The following is a 22119-nucleotide window of genomic DNA, read 5'->3' on the forward strand; positions in this document are numbered from 1 at the left end:
CAGCAGCTAATGGGGGTGCATAACAGAGCTTTTAGCAGCTGAAGAACCACATATATCCTTGACTTTGTGGAGACTACAAAGAAGACCTAAAAGGGGGAGACTATTACAATTATATTTTGTATGTCTTTTCCTTACTGGAGAAGGAAATACCCTGGACATTCCTGACGGCTACAAACCCCTCCCACGTCCTCTTTTTTTGTACTATCAGACCACATTTTCCTGCTTCTCCTGCCAGCTGATAAAAAATTTTAAAAAAAAAGGTCAAACGAGCAGTAAAATACTGAGGCAGATCTACTGGACTGCTTTGAGATGTCTGACTGCTACTGCATCAGTAAGACCAGTGAGGTTTCTGTGCCGAGCCAAAAGGATCTGAGAAGAGGAAACCCACTGCAGCCACTGAAAATTTACCCTGCGTCCAGCAGGTGATAACGGGAGGATCCGGTGCTACTCCAGCAGACTCTCTATCTTCAGGCTGTGAAAGCACCTTTGTGACTTGACTGTTCAATAGTTACTTTGTTTTGGGGGGGTTTTTTGGATGACAGAAAGGGACTATATCGTTTTTTTCTTTCTCTCAAGTCTTGTGCTTTATCATGTTTATTGATAAAGGAGCTCAGTGTTAAACGTCCATCCATCCATCCATTATCTTCCGCTGGTCCGGGGATCGGGTCGCGGGGGCAGCAGCTTGAGCAAAGAGACCCAGACGTCCCTGTCCCCGGCCACTTCCTCCAGCTCTTCTGGGGGGACCCCGAGGCGTTCCCAGGCCAGCCGAGAGACATAGTCTCTCCAACGTGTCCTGGGTCTTCCCCGGGGGGAAGACGGGTTAAACGTGTTTGAAAGAAATCCACATTTTAAAATTCTACACTGATCTGAACCTGATCTGAAATGATCTTCACTGAGTAATCTATAATCGGCAGGAAGGGTGATGTGAATCAAATGTAGCTTTTGTGATTGAAAAATAAAGACACATTTGTACAGGTTGTGTTTGTGTAAGCCAGCTGCACAGATTTACTACTTTTCTAAGACTCAGAATATGTGTTTAAATCTGCTCCACTTCTGATGGCAAAAGACGTGACTCAAACCTTTTCATAAAGTGACAAACCAGAAATAAGGGGTTTCATTCTTATCCTGACAAATATATTTCAGATCTTGTGCTTCAAACGTTTTTATTTAGTCAGAGCAGATTAAAAAGTTTACAATGAAGTATCAAAATCATAGACTGGATATTTCGCTGGCACTGGCCCGCACACTCTCCATGCAGAGTAAAACGGAAAACATTCAGACTGCGAGCAGAGCAGAGGACAAATGCCCACTTTGACTCGTTCACTATTGATCTTAGACACAAGGGTCAATCTATCAACACCAGCATTTGACACCCCAGACCTCATGACTGTCTCCCTTTTATGTGGCACATCATCTAATAACAATTCGATGTCACGGTTGTACAAGGGAAGGTGATAAATTAGAGCGATATTAGTGTAATGAAAAGACACTGTGGCATACTGCCGAGAGAGGAGGGAGGGTTGGTGGAGGCAGAGAGGTATAAAAGAGACGGTGAAGGAGGGTGTTGAAGTAGAGTGAAGAACAGAGGAGGAGGAGAGAAATGTGAGACAGAAATATCAGGAAAAGGTTAAAAAGGACGTTCCAGTATAAGATAGAAAAACCAGAAGCTTGGGACAAAGAGGGTGCACTCAAAAGAGAGGTAAGAAAAGAATGGATTATTATGTAAGTTTTTGGGTCCTAATGAATAAAAAGAATAGATTAACTACTTTAGTGATTTATGTGGTAAAAAGTGAAGTCTTTGAGCCTGTAATTTGAATAGTATCAGTAGTATTCGAAATTTTCACAATAGGTTTGACATAGTGCATCCCTGGTACTAGTGTTCTCTAAATTTTTCCACCCATCAATCATAAATTACATCTTATCAATAGAATTGGTGCTTTATTTACCATAGGACTTTAAGTGAAAACGTAGCCTGTAATCATGTAGTCATGTAAAACTTTTTACGTATTTCAAGTCAGCAACTGCACTTCTTGTGTTTGTGTGTGGGTGTTTGGATCGTGTGATCAGTGTTTCGACAGTAGATGCAGAATGTTTGAGCATTCCCCTGACAAATGGTGATGGCTAACACAGATGTGTAATCTGAGAAGACGGCTCTGTCCAGCTATGCTTTTTCACCCTGGAACCTCAAAGACAAAAAGCATGCTGCATGTACTTACAGGCACATATTTTATTCCAGATATCCACTCCACCAATTTATGACTCAGCGTCGGTTTAACCATCATTTTAGTGTCCGTTTGGTTCTTCTTTTGAAATGTGCAGTATGGTCTAAACATTTGTAACATGGACCATATTTCAACTTCATCTTCCCACCAGGAGTTTCTGCTGCTGGAAATCCTCTTCTGTGGAGTTCCTAGACTGAAGCACATACCGGTGGGGAAAGTTGAAGGGTCAGATGTGGACGAAGACAGTAAGAATGTCACAAAGGCTTCTTCTCCTCTTTCTGGGAATTACTGCAGCCACCGTTCTGTCAGCTCAAGGTGAGACTATCACAAGGATAGGAGCATTATTGTTTTCACTGTTGTTGTCATTTGTAGTGAATAAGTCTTCGTATAAATATTCAGTGCCGATAAAGTATTAAGACGACAATTTCCTACAGTTTGTCGTGATTTTAGACTGATTGTTTCTCATCACTCTACACTGAATACTCAATGGTGACATAAAGTAATTGACAGCATTTAAAGTTCCCCAAAAAATATAGCAGCCTTCAATACATCTATTATCTATAACTGCTTTATCCTTCAGAGTAACAGGGGGCTGACCTTAATGGTCATCATCTGGGCATCTCCCTGTGCAGGCTGTTGGCTCATCACAGGGCCAATACAATTGAGACAACTGTGCATGCAACCACAGCACCTGGGGAAAATCCAATGCAGTCACAGTAAGAACATGCAAAGTCCACAAATTTTTTAGGTGACAGTGCTAATCACTGTACCACCACAAGAGGCTAAATTCCCTCGTCATCTGATCTAAGGGACAATTGAACTATTTAGCTACAATTCCTAATGGGATATATGGAGCAAACAATGCAATGTGCATCATCTAATTTATACCATCAGTCAAGCATGAGGTTGGCAGCATCATTCTGTGGCAATGTTTTTATGAGACAAAGGCTGGGAGACTAGTCAGGATCAAGGGGAGAGTGGTTGCAGAAACTATGAAGAAATTATGAGTGCAGACATTTTCCAGAGTGCGTGGGATCTCAGATTGGGTCAATACTTAAGTTTCAAAGAGACCCAACCAGTGTCTGGACCTGAGCCCAGTACATAATATCTAAAGAGGCTTAGAGAAAGGCTGTGTAATGATGCTTCCCTTGAGCTTGAATGATTTTGCTGAATGTGCAAAATTTTCAAAGGAAAGATACAAGCTTGTTAGATCATTCCCCAACAGACTGGAGGCTGCCATTATCGTCTAAATATTCACATGAGTAGGAATTTTTGTATTTCATTTTGGAATTTTTTCAAAAATCTTTTTGGTTTGTATTTTGTGTAGACTGATGATAAAGAAATGAACCAAATCCATTTCAAAATTTGTCCGAAACATCAAAATCTGGAAAATTTTAAAGGGTCCTAAATGAGCAGTCAGTCACCATTGTTTGAATACATAAAATCCAACTGACAAATGTTATATGCTGTATCTAAAAAAATAACATATTAAGTAGCAATTCACCTCATTCCCTAATATGAATATATGCATATTTATTTTTTTTACTGTGTGTTTTCATACAAATCAGGAGAGATGCAATTGTGCAAAAAATTCATTTGTCTGTTGCAGGCTCATGGAGAAGAGACAACAAAGAGCCTGGTCCTGCTGTCTACCACTCTGATGGTAACTTTTGTTTTGAAATTTAACTTTTTTTTCTATATGTATATATGTATATATATACATATATACATATATATATATATATATATATTCAAAACTATATCATGTTTTCTCATCTGTTTTATATATACTCAAGTTAGTGTACAAGCTGCTTGTCCAATGACTTGTTTCTGTGTGCTCTATGCCTAGACAACTATGAGTGGACCACATGGTTCAATGTTGATCATCCGGGAGGCCGTGGAGACTATGAGCAGCTGGAGGCTATTCGTTTCTATTACCGTGCTCGGGTGTGTGAGAGCCCACGTGCAATCGAAGCCAGAACCACAGAGTGGGTCCCGGCCCGTGAAACTGGGGAGACAGTCCATGCAGACCCAACCGTGGGCTTCTGGTGCCTAAATGAGGAGCAAGGTCCTGAACGCAACTGCTCAAACTACGCAGTCCGTTTCCTCTGTCCCAAAGGTTTGGACACGTGATTTTATTGTTTTCTTTAATCAGATACCTAAATTTGGTTACTGCTCTCAATAAATGCTGCTTCTGTTCTGTTTCAGGTAGCATTTTGATTAGACAACTACAAATGATATCGGATTGCATTTCTATATTCGTGTTTTTTTCCCTCCCATTAGATATCAGTGTGAACACTGAGGGAACCTGGGGTCCATGGTCAGACTGGAGCCCATGTCCCGCCCTCTGTGGCCAAGTGGGCGTGCAACTCCGCCATCGCAGCTGCCAATCTCAATCGATGCCTTGCACTGGGCCTAAATTAGAAGGGAAACCATGCAGTGGACCTGAGTGCATAAAAACAGGTGAGTTAACCTTGAGTTTGTTGGTTATACTCCTCTGCAATTATTTTCAGCCAGGATCATAAAATACAACATCTCAAAAAGGGAAACCTCTGACTGGCAGGCTTCCAACATTTTTGTGTGTTTCTCTCTTTAGATTGTTCCCTGCAGTGTGTGATGGGGAAAGTGAATGCTGACTGTGATGCATGTATGTGTGAAGAGCACATCCTGTTGGGTTCTGTACGCAGTGCTGGCGGTCTCATTGCTGAGGGGGCTACCATTCTTCGCTTGGGCAAACTCCTTACCCTCACAGACCACAACGGACATTTCCGCGTCCCTGGTATCTGCCCTGATGGCAACACAACCTTGACATTCGGCCTGCAGGGTCATGCCAGCCTTAATGTCATTGTGCCCTACAGCGATGAGCGCACCTCAGTTCTCAGTGTCCAGCTGAAGAGAGCCGGTACATTAGAATGTGAATGAATCGAGATGAAAAAATAATATTACGCTGCATATTTACTGACACTGAAGCTGCAGAGAAGCTTAGAGGTAATTTGTTGTTTCATTTCCCTTGTTAGAAAAACTTCATGTGTTGAGTAACCCTGAGAGCAAGGCTAGAAGGGAGGGGCAAAGTGCTGCCTTCTGCTGCAAAGTGGCTGGAACCCCACAGCCAGACAAGTACCAGTGGTGAGAGTTTAACAGACATTACAATTTTATAGTCCCATAGAGTGCTTTTTTTTACTTTGAAAGGTACAATATTTTTTTAGCTTTTTCTGCCATTTGTTTGCTCTTGTGTGTGAGCCAACAGGTTTCACAACAATAATCTCATGGAAACGCAGTCTGAGAGCACATTGGTGCTGAAAGATCTACGTGCTGAACAGGCTGGAGAGTACTACTGCAGAGCAAGTGGTCCATCTGGGGCTATTAAGACCAAACCAGCCACTCTCAAAATCATAGGTGTGTGATTAAGAAGTCCTAAATACATGCTGAATAAACAGATGTAACTTTTTGTTCACTGGGTAAAATCAGTGGAGTACGTCCTGTTATGTTAAAACTAAATCTTCACTTTTATTTGTGAACCACCAACACAGGTAAAGATGAACATTCATGTGACCCCAAGCCTCTATCTCACCTCATTCGTCTTCCACATGACTGCTACCAAAACATCACAGACTCATTCTACTATGACGTGGGCAAATGCCCCCCAAGTACATGTGCTGGACAGCTGGACCATGGCATCAGGTGCAAAGACAAAATGGCTTACTGCTGTGGAGTGACAAAGATGGAGCAAAGGCAGCTAACATGCCAGGGCTACCAACTGCCCACCATGGTGGTGACTGAGTGTGGATGTCAGAAATGTGTAGACACCAAGGCCACTGTACACGGTAGGGCAATTGCTGCAGACAACGGTGAGCCAATGAGATTCGGCCATATCTTCATGAATGGAGTCAGAATCAGCCGCACAGGCTACAAAGGCACCTTCTCTGTCCAGATTCCTCCAGACACTGAGAGGCTGGTGCTGACTTTTGTGGACAACATGCAAAAATTTGTTAATACCACAAAGGTACTTCCATTTAACACCAAAGGGGGAGCTGTTTATCATGAGATCAAACTTCTACGAAAGAAAGCTCCTGTGACCATCAGCCCATTAGAAACCAACACTCTGGAGCTTGGGGAGGTTGAGGGCGAGGAGGCGATGGTCCATATTCAGATTCCTCCTCATTCTTTCTATAAGGAGAATGGAGAAGTCTTCACCGGTAACGTCAATGCAAGTGTGACATTTCTCGACCCTCGAGATGTTTCCACGGCTGCTGCTGCTCAAAGCGATCTCAGTTTTATAGGAGATGAAGGTGATACCCTGCCACTGAGAACCTATGGCATGTTTTCAGTAGACTTCCGAGGTGAGCAAAACAATGAGCCCCTGAATGCAGGTGAAGTGAAGGTGTTCCTGGACTCTGCTCAGGTGAAGATGTCAGAGCACCTCGACACCATGAAGCTGTGGTCACTCAACCCTGAAACGGGCCTGTGGGAGGAGGAAGGGAGTCTTCAGGTGGAGAAGAAAAAAAGAGGCAAGAGGGAGGAGAGAACATTTTTGATTGGTAACATGGAGATCAGAGAGAGACGTCTGTTTAACCTGGACGTCCCAGAAAATCGCAGGTGTTATGTGAAAGTGAGGGCTTTTCGCAGTGAACGCTTTATGCCCAGTGAACAGGTGGAGGGAGTTGTGGTGAGTCTCATAAACATGGAGCCCACAGCTGGCTACTCCACGAATCCACGTGCATGGGGTCGATTTGATAGCGTTGTCACTGGACCGAATGGAGCATGTCTTCCTGCTTTCTGCGATGAACAAAGAGCCAATGCCTACTCTGCATATGTGATGGCCAATCTTGGAGGGGAAGAGCTGGAGGCTGTCGCATCTTCTCCCAAACTCAATCCCAGTATCATTGGAGTGCCTCAGCCTTATCTGAGAAAACTAAACTACAGGCGGACTGACCACGAGGACCCCAGGTTGAAGAAGACAGCATTCAGTATCAATGTGGCAAAGCCAGGTCCCAACGCAGCCGAGGAAGCCAACGGACCAGTGTACTCATTTGACAACTTGAAAGAATGTGAGGAGGCCCCTTTCAGTGCATCACATTTCCGTTTTTCAAGAGTGGAAGGGGACCGTTATGATTACAACACTGTGCCTTTCAATGAAGATGACCCAATGAGCTGGACAGAGGATTACCTGAGTTGGTGGCCTAAACCCATGGAATACCGGGCCTGCTACGTCAAGATCAAAATCAACAGCCCCCATGAGCTCAATGTACGGTCACGTAACATGGGTGGCACCCATCCCAAGACAGTAGGACAACTGTATGGCCTTCGAGATACTCGTAGTATTCGTGATATGGACCAGTCAAATGTTTCAGCTGTGTGCCTGGAGTTCAAGTGCAGCGGGATGCTGTATGATCAGGACCGTGTAGATCGTACCCTGGTGAAGGTAATCCCACAAGGAAGCTGTAAGAGAGACTACGTAAACGCAATACTTCAGGAGTATCTGGTCAACCACCTGCCTCTTGCTGTTAACAATGACACCAATGAATTCACCATGCTGGCACCTCTTGATCCTCTTGGCCATAACTATGGAATCTATACAGTGACAGACCAGGATCCCCGCACAGCAAAAGAGATTGCACTTGGGCGCTGCTTTGATGGCACTTCAGATGGCACATCTCGGGTTATGAAGACCACTGAGGGCATTGCGCTGACGTTTACTTGTGGAGACCGCGAGGTTACACGGCAGAGCGTCTTCCAAGCCCTGCAGAGTTCTCAAGGTCAAACAGTTACAAGTGTTGTGAGAGGAGAGGGCAGGAAAACCAGACGCCGGCAGAGGGCCAATGTATCCCGCAGCAGCCGTAAACGTAGCACCAGAAATCCTGCTGGAAGTCATACAAAGGACAGAAGCTAAACAACACCAAAGATCAAGGCTCTACAATGAGAACAACACTTAAGGTTTTGCCTGGAAATAATTGGACAATGACAAAGTTTTGTTTTTTTGACTGTTTACAAAACATATCCAACTTATAGATATACAGTCATGTGAAAAAATTAGGACACCCTATGAAAACCTGTATATTCTTTAACATATTTGGACATGTGGATATTTAATATTAAATTTAACAGTACTGAGATATCCAAGTAATATGATTAAACAATTAAAAATTAAGAAACGCCTTTTTACAACTTTATGTAAAATGTAATTAAAAAAGAATGCAATTTCTGGTGAGGAATAAATTAGGACACCCCTATATATTGGGCCACTTAAAATAGTTAAGATCACACACAGATGTATCATATCAGGTGCACATGATCAGAACATCATTACCCAGCATGTTGAATGAGGCTTACCCTATTTAAACCTCAGAAATTTAGTTTGGTGTGTCCCTGACTGCTGAAGTAAGAGTGAGCACCATGGTGAGATCCAAAGAGCTGCCTGACGCCTTCAGAAAGAAGATTGTGGCTGCTTATGAGTCTGGAAAGGGATTTAAAACTATCTCCAAAGATTTTAACATCAGTCATTCCACCATCCGGAAAATTGTTTACAAGTGGAGGACATTCAAAACAACTGTGACCATGCCCAGGTCTGGCCGTCCAAGCAAGTTCACCCCCAGAGCAGACCGTAAGATGCTAAAAGATGTCATGAAAAATCCTAAAATTTCATCAAAGAACCTACAGCAGGCTTTAGCTACTGTTGATGTGAAAGTGCATGACTCAACTATCAGAAAGAGACTACACAAGTTTAATTTTCATGGGAGGTGTGCAAGGAGGAAACCTTTGCTCTCTAAGAAAAACATTAAGGCCAGACTGAAGTTTACCAGAGAGAATGCAGAGAAAGACCAGGACTTCTGGAATAATGTTCTTTGGACAGATGAGTCCAAAGTTGAATTATTTGGACACCAGAAAACAAGACATGTCTGGCGTAAACCAAATACAGCATTCCAAGAAAAGAACCTCATACCAACTGTGAAGCATGGAGGTGGAAGTGTCATGGTTTGGGGATGCTTTGCTGCAGCGGGACCTGGCCAGCTCACCATCATAGAATCCACCATGAATTCTGCTGTGTATCAGAGGGTGCTTGAGGAACATGTGAAACCATCTGTAAAAAAATTAAAGCTGATGCGGGACTGGACCCTGCAACATGACAATGACCCAAAACATACCAGTAAATCCACCAAGGACTGGCTAAAAACTAAGAAGTGGAGAGTCCTGGAATGGCCAAGTCAAAGTCCAGATCTTAATCCAATTGAGATGCTGTGGAGTGATTTAAAACGAGCTGTCCATGCCAGACGCCCCTCAAACATCTCACAGCTGAAAGAATTCTGCATTGAGGAGTGGGGCAAACTTTCTTCAGATCGATGTCAGAGATTGGTAGGTGGCTACAAGAAGCGTCTCACTGAAGTTATTTCAGCCAAAGGGGGCAACACTAGTTATTAGAGGGTAGGGTGTCCTAACTTTTTCCTCCATTATAATATGCATTTTTGTTCATAACTTTTGTTTCATGAGTAAAACGATGTTAATTTTGGTTGTTTAGTTGCAATTAAATAACTTTCTTTTTGAGAAATAAATAAAAACAATTTTGGACATTGATATGTGAACATTTCTTAATAAAGAGCTGACTCTTTAATGGGGTGTCCTAATTTTTTCACGACTGTATAGTGAATATGGGCTTAAAGGGCAGACGCTAAGCTTTTACATGAGTGTATAAACATCGAACCGGAGAAGGGATGTAGGAATAATAGCTTTTTAATGATGTATAATCCTCTTTTTCAGGTGACCAACTGTAATTGGACAAGTTTGTATAACATGAATAAAACATAATTTTTTAATTCTTTGTCAAGAATGCTTTGCAGGCGAAGACAGTCTGAAGTCTGGAACCACTCACCAAAAAATTGGGTTGCTCTTTGTGATGGTTTGCCAGCACTTCACTGCAGTTCACTTCAGTTGTTTGTGGATGTTTTTCCCCGTAGCTGTATGCAGTGTAATCAGGTTGTGAACAGGTGCTTAACTTACTGCTGCAAATATTCCACTTCTTTTCCTTCAAAATTTCCAGGGATGCTTGCACAGTCAATGCACTGTGAAGTACCCTGCAGTCAGCTTTTAACACACTGGCTGGGTCTATAGACTTTAGAAATGAATCAATCTCCCGTCACATCGTGAATGAACACTCCTGACCCAGTGCCTTCTGAAACTACGCATGTGATTTACAGCTTATGTACACTGACTGCATCACAAACATCATCCACAACTTTTGCTATTTGTTATTCTGGATATTTTAGTTTCATCCTTAGAGTGCTGATTCAGAATCATTGTGGCTTATAGTTTTCGCTTTGTGAATTTTATATATTTACTGTTTGAAGCCTTTTTCTTACTAGTTAACATGGATAATGTCAAACCCATGTAGGGTTCCTCACTTGATCAGAAGCAGTGGTTTCTTCTTCATTATGTAAAGCATGCTTCAATCAACCATTAATTATAAGTTAATGGTGTAATTATGAGTGTTGAGCCGTAAATGTATTCGGAAGCTTTTTTTATGTTTCTTTACTTCAAAAAGTACCATACAGCTGATTTGACCAGTCATAATGTTCCTCCTGCCTCTCTGATGGATTTGTTGTGTCCGTCTGGGGCCAACAAAGACCTGTCCATGAAAACTCTAATTTAACTCAACTGTCCATATGAATTTAAGTACAAAAAAATGTCAACACATTATAGAACTGTCAGTCCTTTAGAAACAGGATGTTAGTAAAGATTTTAAACTCATATTGATTATATAGAACTAACTTTATCGATATCTTCTGATACAACAACAAAGATGGAACTGGATGGTGTTGACCTATTGTTGCGGTTCAAACGCGTCATACCTTGACAGCTTCAGTGAATATGCTGTACAGCCAAGATCCAATCATTTCATCACCCTCCAAAGGAATATTTACATTGTTTTTTATTTGGTAGAAGTGTGGTAAATATTAACTTGAAACTGAATAGTAGTTATTGCACAGGCAACTGACTAATCTAGTTAGTTTGCAAGTTCCTTTAATTTAGACAAAGGGACCAAAACACAACTTTTTTGTTTTGACCAGTGGTTTATTAAATTAGATGCTTAAAAAACAGATGTATCTTCAACATTGTATGTATCCAATTATCCTTGTAACATTTAAACTGGTCAATAGCTAGAAAAGAAAAAGGAGAAATACGCCCCTTTCAACTAACTGTGGCCCATATGAAGACATGGTGGCGTGAAGCCCATAAGCCCCCCGCTCCTCATCACACTTGATACAAGCCTGCAGAAGCAACAATTAAGAGACCAGTTGTCGCAAGTTAGTCCACTTGCCTGATCTATACTCATTTTCTTTTTTCTGCGTTAGTAGAAATCAAATTAGTAAATTTTTGTCATGCACAAAAAATACCTACAAGCATTCTTTGCTCGATATTTTCAAGGATATTCCAGAGATGTATCAAGAGAATGGCTGTGAGGTTTTAGAGTCACATTTATTATATTCTTCTATCCCTTTTATCTTACAGTGAATGTCATGTGTCTCTGTAAAATTACTACTACTTGCATGTTGTGCCTGTCTCACATTACCCGCAATGCAACCTTTCCAGAGATAAAGATGACTAATGTACTGAATAATTGTTCTGCATTTGGCAACCAAAGTTATAGATACTATATACACTTTCCTGTAAGAGAATCATCCACAGGTAAGTGCGACCTATAATATATACATGACATTCCGGTTAAAGAATTTGCATAGAACCATGTTTCTATGTCACTACACTTATAACTGCAATACTGTATCTGCCTTTTTGAGAGGAGCAACATTTAATTAAAAAAAAAAAAAAAAAAAAAAAAAAAGGAGCTCCGCAAAACTCAGACAACAGCAGTTACAGTGTGTTCTCCACTGAAGCTGAGTCACACAACAGATGCCACATGATTGTGTGAGCGTGTGTGTGTGTGTTTGTGTGAGAGAGAGAAAGTTGAGGCTGAATGAGACAGAAAAGGCAATTCCATATGTAAGAATGTTAGGTGTTTTGAAACCGGCTGCTCCCTGGTATAGTCCCTCTGGTCACTGAAGCAAAATGAAGGGGGCAACATATAGTTCAGATTTTCCAGGATGGCACTGGACAGCATGAGAAGGTACAGCTGTACTTCTGAGGATTGGGAGGGGGGGGAGAGGGCAGTAGTGGTGACGTAGCCCGTGTCACATGAAGTCCTCATAGTCTTGAGCGTAACCACCATCAAACTCTGCATAGTCAAGCTCATCTTTCATCTGTGCTTTGAAACCACCTCCGGGTACGACTCCCTTCTTCTTCTTCTTTCCTTTGTTTTGCTGTAAAAGCAACACAAGCAACTTAAAGGATAAGACCGGTTTTTTGACATTGGGCCCTTGATTTCACATTATAACATGATGTTCTACTCACCCCTGCTTGTTGTTGGTCATTTGGAGCTGTTCCGAAGATATTCGCGGGGCGTCTGGCTGCTCTCTTGAGATATTCGGCCATGAAACGGTTTCCTATGGGCAAGCTTATACAGGCACAAACTATGCTGTTTATAATTTATTAATTACTGTACATTAGCACTGATAACGTGGAGGTGCGTCGCTTACTTAAAAAAATCCGGGTTATTGTAATTTTGATTTTTTCGTCGTAAAGTGGGTGTTACTGACGTCCTCGTCGTGCTACTGCCACAGACAGCCCACAGACCTGCTGCCTCTTTATTCATTCGGCTAAAATTCAAAATTAGTAACCCGGATTTTTTTAAGTAAGCGACGCACCTCCACGTTATCAGTGCTAGTGTACAGTAATTAATAAATTATAAAAAGCATAGTTTGTGCCTGTTTAAGCTTGCCCATAGGAAACCGTTTCATGGCCGAATATCTCAAGAGAGCAGCCAGACGCCTCGCGAATATCTTCGGAACAGCTCCAAATGACCAACAACAAGCAGGGGTGAGTAGAACATCATGTTATAATGTGAAATCAAGGGCCCAATGTAAAAAAACCGGTCTTATCCTTTAAAACAATGCACAAGTATGTTTTGTACCACACCAACAATTTGGGACGTTCTGCAAACTATGCAACAGTCCTCTTTTTCCCCAGCAGATTAATTGGCATGTAACAAATCTGTACATTTAGATTGAGCAGAGAAAGCAAACAGTCTACCACAACCCCATACTGGGTAACTGGATTAGGTGAAGAGCACCCCCTACTGCATGTAGTTATCTATGGAACGGTAAGAAAAAAAAGGCGTTAAGCCACTCACTTTTTCTTGTTTCTGTTTTTCACTAAGTAGGGCTGACAGGGAATTACTGACTTTCCTCAAGTCCTCTACTTCCACTGCAAGAGGGAAAAGAAGGACAGTTATTAGTTAAGCCAGCTTCGATTTCAATTCAAAAGGTACTTGTACTTATCAAAAGTGTAATAATACTGAGTATATGCTGAGAAAGAGTCTTTTCTTACATGAAATACAAAGTTCCCGAAACAACGAATCCAAGAAACTTGAATAATGCACAGACTTTTCAAACTGGGATATCTTTTCTTTCAGCAATTTTTCAAACTCTGTGAAGTCTTCTTTGGAGGATGGACACATGGCATCAATCCCAGTGACATTGTTTGGAGTGCTGCTGACACCTTGAGGGGGTGGGCAGAAACGCATTTCATTTCAACAGAGAAAGTAACAGATGCAGAGCTTCATCTTTTACAGTTAAATGCTGTTGTATACAGCAATAAAGGCTACGTACAGTATCAAGACTGTGTCTCATTAGTTTTAAAGTTACCAAGGCTTACCAAGTCTCCATGTACCAACAAGTACCAGGAAACAAAGTTTTTAAAATGTCAAAATGGGTTTGAGGTGCTGAGACAATCATCAACCTGACACAATGGCCAGAAGACAAGCTGAACTTCTTCAAACAAAACTGTGTCAGCAGAGGAGAACACGTGGCACACGGGTATTTTTACATGCATGTTCAGCCCTCGAAACACGTTTTAATCTCAAATCTCGCTAAATAGTCTGAAAAACTGCTACGTCTCCTACAGCATATTCTGAAAGCGCTCCGATTTTCTCAGAAATAAATACAACGGTTATTTTTAACATACTGAATCCTAACAGTGTGACACTATTCTCAGGAGACATTTCTTAAATCCCTGCTTTCTTACAGTATGCTCCAAGACACTTAGTTGAACTAGTGTGTGGCTTTCAGTGGCTGCAGATGTAGGAAAGGCTTGAGGCTATAAAAGTGCCCCCCCCCCCCCAACCAGCGAGTTGATTCCGTCTCACCAAAAGCATCTTTTGCCAGCTCCAAGTCTGCATCTTCCTGTAATTTCTTCACTCTTAACTTCTCTGCAAGTTGTTCCTCAGGAGGGAGCTCTGCTTCCTGCAACAAGAGAAGCCAAAAAGAAGCCATCACCAATGAAAAAGGGGGACAAAAGCTTTGTGAATCCACAAGAAAACTAGTTGAAGCCCAAACGCACTCACTTGGTCTTCCAACTCCTTCTGCAGCTCCTGCTGTTTCTTCTTTAACCGGTTTTCTTTCTCTTTAATCTTCTCGCTCAACTTCTTCTTCTCAGAAACCTTCGTTTCTGAACATCAGAATAACAGAATGCTCAAAACAATTCCATTTACAGAGAAAGTGCTATTAACAAATGAAACGGTAAGACGATAATTAGAGTGCAGCCGGTTCTTTCAACAAGGCAAACACAAACCTGTTTTCTTCACCTCTCCTTTTTTACCCTCATCTTCCTCATCATCCCAGTTATCCTGTGTAGAAAAGAGGCGACAGTTACAGATACACCAACAAACAAAAAGCTCTTAAGGACAATCAAGGAGAAAAATAGGTCATAGTTTAACTCTCATAAGTATCTTTTCCCTCTGCTGGGGTCCTCATATTTCCAGCACTTTAGTTACAGAGCTGTGTTGATTCTAATCAATTGCATCAAAGCATCTTAAAGGGATAGTTCGCCTCTTTTGACATGAAGCTGTATGACATCCCATATTAGCAACATCATTTATGACCATCTTCCTACCCCCTGCTGCGTCCTGTGAGCCGAGTTCCAGCCTCGTTTTGGCGTTGACGAAGGTAGTCCGGCTAGTTGGCTGGGGCTTAAAAAAATAAAGCGTTTTGCTTCTCAAAACAATATGTGTTCAAAAGAGTAATACATTTGCATCACAAAATCGTCCCTCCAGAAAAAGTCAGACCTCAGAATCGCTTGCCGTTATTTTCTCTCCCTTCGTATCACTACGGGCTGTGTAAACCTTGCAGACTGAGTAGTCCCCTGCTTCCGAGTAGTAAACACCGTAACAGGCGCGGCTGTCAGCCGCACGCAGTGATACGAAGGGAGAGAAAATGGCGCCAAGCGATTGTGAGGTCTGACTTTTTCCTGGTGAACGATTTTGTGATGCAAATGTATTACTCTTTTGAACGCATATTGTTTTGAGAAGCAAAACGCTTTATTTTTTAAACCCCAGCCAACTAGCCGGACTACCTTCGTCAACGCCAAAACAAGGCTGGAACTCGGCTGGAACTCGGCTCAATTTTTTGGGAGGTTAAACCAATGTGTTGGGGGGATTAAGGTTGAAATCTGGTAGTGTCGATCATTTTCTCTTCCATTTTTTAAGAACAGCTTTTATAACTTTTAATATAGGTTATATCACATCACATGTGTGATGTCACATCCTGGCTAATCAACTTTTACTCTCAATTGTAGGCTAGGTTATTCAATAAGCAAACTGCAAAAACTGGGACTTATTCATTCTTTTTAATGTGTTTTAATTGGGGTGGTGGGCGTAGATGGTCACCTGTGCCTGACAAAAACTTTAAAATAACTGTTCCAATTCCAATGTTGACCATTATAAATCTGAACACACCCCCTCCTGCTCTGTAAGAATTCCTGTGACCTAATAAAACAATTCCCTCATGGCTCTTATAGGATTACCATCTCATTCTCTCAATAGATTTGCCCTCCATCAGAATAATACAAACACTTTTTTCTTTAATCAGCTCAGAAAAATCAAATCATGTCAACAGTTGAACTGACAACGACCGAATCCTCTTTTTAAAAGCAAGTACTCTGACTGATAAGCAAGGCGCCAGTTTCTAAGGTTTGGACACCATATGTGACAGAAAACAATCGAAGGGCCTCAGCCAGTACTTTCCACCGGACAACTATCTGAGGTTTCTGGACGGAAACCGGGTCAACATTCACCTAAAGGCCACCTGAACAGCTGTTTTATACCGTCACACGCCCGTCGTAAAACCAGAAAGTTCTAGGCCTAGTTCTTGGTTGGGTTGAGTTGAGTCATCAACCCCGATGATGATGATGATTTCATGTGATTGAAGCTAAACTTGGTTAGCAAGCTAACACCAACGCATGCAGCTGTTAAGAATCAAACCATTGGCACACTATATATATTTAACATAAATAACTTTGGGACGACGTCAGACAACGGTCTACCTAAACCACAAATTTCCAAATCACTTCATCACAACGACGCTATAATCGAGGTAGTCAAGCATTAAAGCTCACTTTCAAAAGCAAGCCGTCTTGAGTCAGCGAGTTTGCTAGCGAGCTGGCCCGGCAGGACGCTAGCTTACAGCAACGCTATTAAAATTTCCCCCGGTCATACGAGTATTGAATCTCTAAATGTAAACTCCCACGGAGAAGCAACCGATATTATGACTTTAGATCCACAACCGCCAGCTGGTACAGCGACGTTCGACGAGTAACGACCGACGAAACATGAGAGGTGGCTTATCGTTAGCGGACAGGCTGTTTGGTGATGCCACATGAGTTAGCCGTCAACTAGCATGAAGCGAACCCGGGAGGTTTCAGCTGACAGGCAGAGGAAACATCGGCGAAGCGTGGCTTCATAGCCGATCCGATGATCCTTAAACTCAACATTAACCAGCTAACAGCTCAGAAAAACGTGGCCGAATTCGACACTAGACACGAAAGGCGCGATTCATGGCGATTTACCTTAACATCCTCTTCTTCGTCCTCGCCTTCCCATTTATCCTGCACTGCCGCCTTTTCAATCGGCTCGTCCAGCTCGAAGTTCTCACCGTCTGTAAAAAGAGCAACATGAAATTGGTGAGGCCAATCCACATCTAATGACTGAGCTGAACAAAAGTAGAGTGTTAGGTTTCTAAAATAAAGTCTGTGACTAGCGGGTGATGTACAGTCAGCTATCCTTCTTCACTTAGTTTCTCACCCCATTCCGCCATGTTGGCTGTGTTGGTTGTGTTTGACAGGCTCGCAGTAAAGTCAGCGCTGCAGCCCGTTGGCCGCGTTCAGATACTGCTCCCACCTTGTGTACGTCACTCTCAGTTTATCAAGCGTCCCCACTTCCCTGGGACACGGAAATAACGGATTACATGTAAATAACGCTGCGTTGTTACATTAATATTAGAACATAAATTACATATAAGGAGATCACAGGGACGTTGTCAAGGAGGGTGCCATTTCTATTGCATCAAAATATAACCAAAACCTGAATAAAAGACAAAGTTCAAGTAGGAACACTCTCGTGGAAAAGTGTAAGAGCATGCTTTTAAGAGCATGTTTTGTTTGAATTATTCCACAAGACGAAAATGTTGTCCTACAGCCTATCAAATGAAAGTTTTCCTCCCAGTCGTCCATCTTTTTCTTTCATTTTTGACTTACTTTATTTATATATTATTTGTTTTTTTTATTTTTGTTTGGGTTTTTTTTTAACAAAAAAAGGATATTTTAGATGTAGATGGATATTTTGACGGTGTGCACCTCCTTTGAATAAAACAGCAACCGGTAAAGCTTGGAAGAAACTACAATACACAAGCTGTAGGACACAGACTGAGGAGAAATTCTCTAGCTTTGAACAGTATGAATGGCAATATTTTTCATTATAACTTGGGGAAACTATAAAAGAAATTCAAAACTATGAGATTACGCTACTTATTACAGAAATGTAAGGGAGTGTTTTTCAAATAATCTGAACCATCTCTTAATAGCCGCTTTCGGACAGAGGCGTTCTAAGAACGCAGTTATCAGAACTGTCCTACTCGAATTTCGTTCTGATAACTATCCTTCCCCAGCAGAACTGTTTCAGTCTGCATTCGCACATGAGTCGGGACCAGGTCGGGACTGATGCGCCGGCTCCACGAACAAAACTGAAAGACATTTACAGGCTTATGAAAAGTCTGAAGGTGAAATGCATCAAACTCTGCAGTTACACACAGATGTGTTGTGCATGTCATGGAAATTAAAAACAATTAAGCAACTCATTAAATAAATAACCTAACTACACAAACAGCTGACTGATGAGTTTTAAAACAGCCCTGAACATTTTGCACACCCTATAAGATGGTTCATTAATGTCTCTTTTGCAAATACCTTGAGATTTTAAACTGAAAAAGCAAAACAAAAAGAAACAGATATTTGCTCCCACAAGAGGAAACGCTCTTTAGATTCAGCTGAAATTAAAGAATCCTCAATATGTAGCTGCGTGACTCAAGGTTGAATTCGTGCGAAAAAATACGACCATAAAGTGAAAAGTTGAAAATCTACATGCATGAAAGGTGTTCTGGGACGACTGGAGATGCAGCTCACATGTGCGCGCCAATCAAAGTCACTCCAACTGATGTCCTGTTGTAGGCCACTTTCTTTTAACTGATCCTGAAATCCATTTGAAAATAATGCAACTAAATGCAAAGGCTAAACATGAGCACTGAGAGTCAAAAACAAGAGTTAACCGCCATGATAAAACAAATAAATAAATCTCCATGAGAGACAATAGGGTGGATCAGTGAGGGAGCTCTCATTTTCATCAAGTGGATGCTCCACTCTGCACTCTGCCTCCTCAGGGGACACCGTAAAAGGAGTGCAGAAGGTTGGTGGAAAGTACACAGCAGTGGAGCTGCCAGTGCCATCTGCTGTGAAGGACTACAACCACTTCATGGCAGGAGTTGACCTGTCAGACCAGCTGATTGGCTACTGTTCCTCGTGGAGAAAGAGCAGGAAGTGGTATGTGACAGTGCTGCCTCATTTGATTGACACTGCTGTAAGAAACAACCATTTAACTCCATCAGGAGCAGTGTGGCAGACTGGAGCAGCGGTCGACGACACACCAGGCCTTTCCAGTAGCAGTTGAGAGCTGAGCTCTGCGGGTTGCACTCACAACCAATCCCGGAGTGCTATTAGCACGTCACTGTTGCTATTGTTCAGGGGGCATCTAGCTAGAAAAGAGCCACACAGGGACAGAGGAAGTGCAGGCTATGTGGGAAGTGCACTCCCTTCATGCGTGAGGTGTGTGGAGTGCCGCTGTGTGTTATTGTGGACAGGAACTGTCACAACTCCACTGGTGCCACTGAAAAGTAAAGTTCGACTTTGTGCCTTTCTGTATATAACTTCCTGGGACACAGTCTATTTTGATATACATACATGTGGTTGTTTTGCAAATTGTGCACAGCGTGCATTTCATCTTAGTTTTTGTTACAGTTGATTGAAATGAGTGTGCCTCAAAAATGAAGTTATGAACGAAGTTACAAAATAATTTCTCTGAAGTTTGGAAGGATTTCATTAGATTAATAGCATAATTACCAAAGTAATTTTTTGGCCAAATTGTGATATCTGCCTAACTCTACTCTCCTCACACTGCTGCATCACCCTGCCTTATTGCCTATGTCCTCAGCCAATCAGAACACATTTTAGAGTCCAAAATTACTATCTGCCTTAGTCATCTCTTTGACTCGGGCATCTTTAACGCTTTTTTTGGTAAGTAACCCCAAAAACATTCAAATATGACTTAGGCAATTTTGCTATTAGGCTAAATATTTCCAATTCTGAGGCCTGGATCTATGACATCTCTATATTCAGAGATATATGAGATATAACTATTTCAATTGTTTTGTGGTTTATTGGACTTTTTAGAAATGTATTGAGTTAGTATGGAATTATTGCATACATATTATTAGTCAAAGAAAAGTGTTTATATGTTCTACACGAATTTTGTGTCAGTGTCTGACTTGACACAAAGGCAGTTGGCTGACAGATGTGTTCTGCATCCACCCACCTCCTTCATATATGAGGACTTTGTAACTTCGTAACCGAAATACTATAATTTTTCAAACAAGTGTAATAATGGCTGCTGCTTAGCTCCACGGGGGTGATGTTCGTGAAGCTGGGCCGTTGTTGATGTAAACACGGAGGAGCCTTTGGCGTTGAATGAGCCTTTTAAATGGCTGAAATGACAGGCTAAGTGAAGTGTTTCCAAAGGATAATAATACTGGTGTTATTAATTAAGTGACTGTTGCTTGCGGGTGATCGATGCATTGCAGGGCAGATAGCAGAGGTTCGCGAGCTAAAGTGTCATGCGAAGGCGCCAGATGCGGCATTTTGTTTTTGTACATATTTTGTGCAGCTGCTGCTGACCTCCACCTTCCCCATCGGATGAGGAGTTACCCTCAAGCGATGAGGAGGTTGTCACCAATTACCACGGTCCATCGAAGAGGGGTATGGCGACAGAGCTCAACCCTAGCTGCCTGGGGAGCACATGTCACGTAGGGGAGACCCTTGCTCAACGATGAACCGTGGCAAGACATGATGGTCACCAGTCAACCCGCTACCTCGAGGAGGGGTTTCTCTAATGATCACAGAGGTGGATCAAATATCACCACCCTAGCTCTCAGGGTTGGGGAGTAACGGATTACATGTAACGGCGTTACGGTAAAAGGATACAAAATAAAAGTAACTGTAATCCGTTACAGTACAAGCAAAAACGATGTACTCAGATTACAGTTACATTCAGTGAGAATGGGGGTTACTTAACAGGATTACAATTTGTGCGAGGTTACGTCTGTTGTGTTCTCATCAACAAAATAGACAGTAAAAGCGGCGTGCAGTTTAGGTAACTTTACTAATTTCTTGAGACATTCAAAACTGATACAGCATTCATTTCCGGTACCTATATAGTGTATCACAACGTGCAGTGCGAGGCTCATTACTACACAGAAAGTAGTTCCTATGAACATAACAACTCCTCCCTTCTAGCTTTGAAATACACTAGAGAAACTTAAACACTATCAATTAACTCAGTTATCCTTAAAGTACTTAACCTAGGCTATGTGTCTTCAAACTAACTAAACTAGGCTACATCTGGTGGTTCATTAGGTGGTTCATCTGGTGGCTCATCTGGCGTGAACAATGCAAAGTCCTCAGAACTGTCTGTACAGTCTGCACCACGGCATTGGTCATTTCTGGTGGAGTGACGGGTTCTAGTGTCCAGTAACTGATCCACATGTCTGCGCCAGATCAGTCCAGGTGGTACTCTTACGGTGTAAGTAAGTGGGCCCGTTTTGGAAACTATCTCACCAGTTTGCCACTTCTGATTCCCATGACGATAATCTCTGGCAAGTACAGATTGACCCACGTGGAAGGTTCTCAGTGTTGCCTGCTTTTTCATCTGACTGCTTTGTTTGTTTGACACGTCCCTGTGCAGGTCTGGTTTCAGGAGGTCCAGACGTGATCTTAAGGATCTTCCCATGAACAGCACGGACGGTGTCTCACCTGTGGTGGAATGTTCGGAGTTGCGGTAAGACAACAGGAAGTTGGCCAGTTTCTCTGATATGGACAGTTTGGTGTTCGCCATGGCTTTCATGGATTGTTTGAAGGTCTGGACGAATCTCTCTACAAGTCCATTTGTTGCAGGGTGATATGGCACGGTGGTAACGTGCTTGATTCCATTTCCTTTCATGAACATCTGAAAGTCCTCTGAAGTAAACTGGCTACCGTTATCACTGACTAGCTGCTATGGCAGTCCAGCACGAGCAAACAGAGTACGAAGAACTTCAATCGTCACTGTTGACGTTGCATTCTTCACAGGGAACACTTCAGGCCATTTAGAGTATGCATCGACGACCACTAGGAACATTCTGTCCAGAAAGGGACCTGC

At 42.1% G+C, this 22119-nt stretch overlaps 2 protein-coding genes across 2 annotated transcripts; one reads left to right on the plus strand and one right to left on the minus strand.

Annotated features, from left to right (window-relative positions):
* Positions 1-1556: 1556 nt before the first annotated feature.
* cilp (cartilage intermediate layer protein, nucleotide pyrophosphohydrolase) lies at positions 1557-8113 on the plus strand. Its single transcript, XM_075456684.1, has 9 exons — positions 1557-1699; positions 2374-2537; positions 3832-3885; positions 4072-4341; positions 4506-4685; positions 4819-5124; positions 5240-5348; positions 5470-5618; positions 5753-8113. The coding sequence occupies exons 2-9, from the start codon at positions 2453-2455 to the stop codon at positions 8110-8112; spliced, it is 3513 nt and encodes a 1170-aa protein (XP_075312799.1). The 5' UTR covers positions 1557-1699; positions 2374-2452; the 3' UTR covers position 8113.
* Positions 8114-11264: 3151 nt separating this feature from the next.
* eif3jb (eukaryotic translation initiation factor 3, subunit Jb) lies at positions 11265-17514 on the minus strand. The gene is made up of 8 exons (XM_075457015.1): positions 17404-17514; positions 17169-17257; positions 14898-14952; positions 14671-14774; positions 14473-14569; positions 13656-13826; positions 13459-13532; positions 11265-12529 (listed from the first exon to the last, which is right to left on the minus strand). The coding sequence occupies exons 1-8, from the start codon at positions 17414-17416 to the stop codon at positions 12401-12403; spliced, it is 732 nt and encodes a 243-aa protein (XP_075313130.1). The 5' UTR covers positions 17417-17514; the 3' UTR covers positions 11265-12400.
* Between the last annotated feature and the right edge of the window lie 4605 nt (positions 17515-22119).

This window comes from Odontesthes bonariensis, chromosome 1 (assembly GCF_027942865.1).
Source record: "Odontesthes bonariensis isolate fOdoBon6 chromosome 1, fOdoBon6.hap1, whole genome shotgun sequence".
Taxonomy (NCBI): Eukaryota; Metazoa; Chordata; class Actinopteri; order Atheriniformes; family Atherinopsidae; genus Odontesthes; species Odontesthes bonariensis.

Coding starts and splice junctions, on each gene's coding strand:
- eif3jb (XM_075457015.1), bottom strand. Junction 14,775..14,897: donor AGGAGAGGTGAAGAAAACAG/GTTTGTGTTTGC, acceptor TCTGATGTTCAG/AAACGAAGGTTTCTGAGAAG. Junction 12,530..13,458: donor AAAAACAGAAACAAGAAAAA/GTGAGTGGCTTA, acceptor TTGCTTTTACAG/CAAAACAAAGGAAAGAAGAA.
- cilp (XM_075456684.1), top strand. CDS start 2,453: ATGTGGACGAAGACAGTAAGAATGTCACAAAGGCTTCTTCTCCTCTTT. Junction 2,538..3,831: donor CACCGTTCTGTCAGCTCAAG/GTGAGACTATCA, acceptor TGTCTGTTGCAG/GCTCATGGAGAAGAGACAAC. Junction 3,886..4,071: donor TGCTGTCTACCACTCTGATG/GTAACTTTTGTT, acceptor CTCTATGCCTAG/ACAACTATGAGTGGACCACA.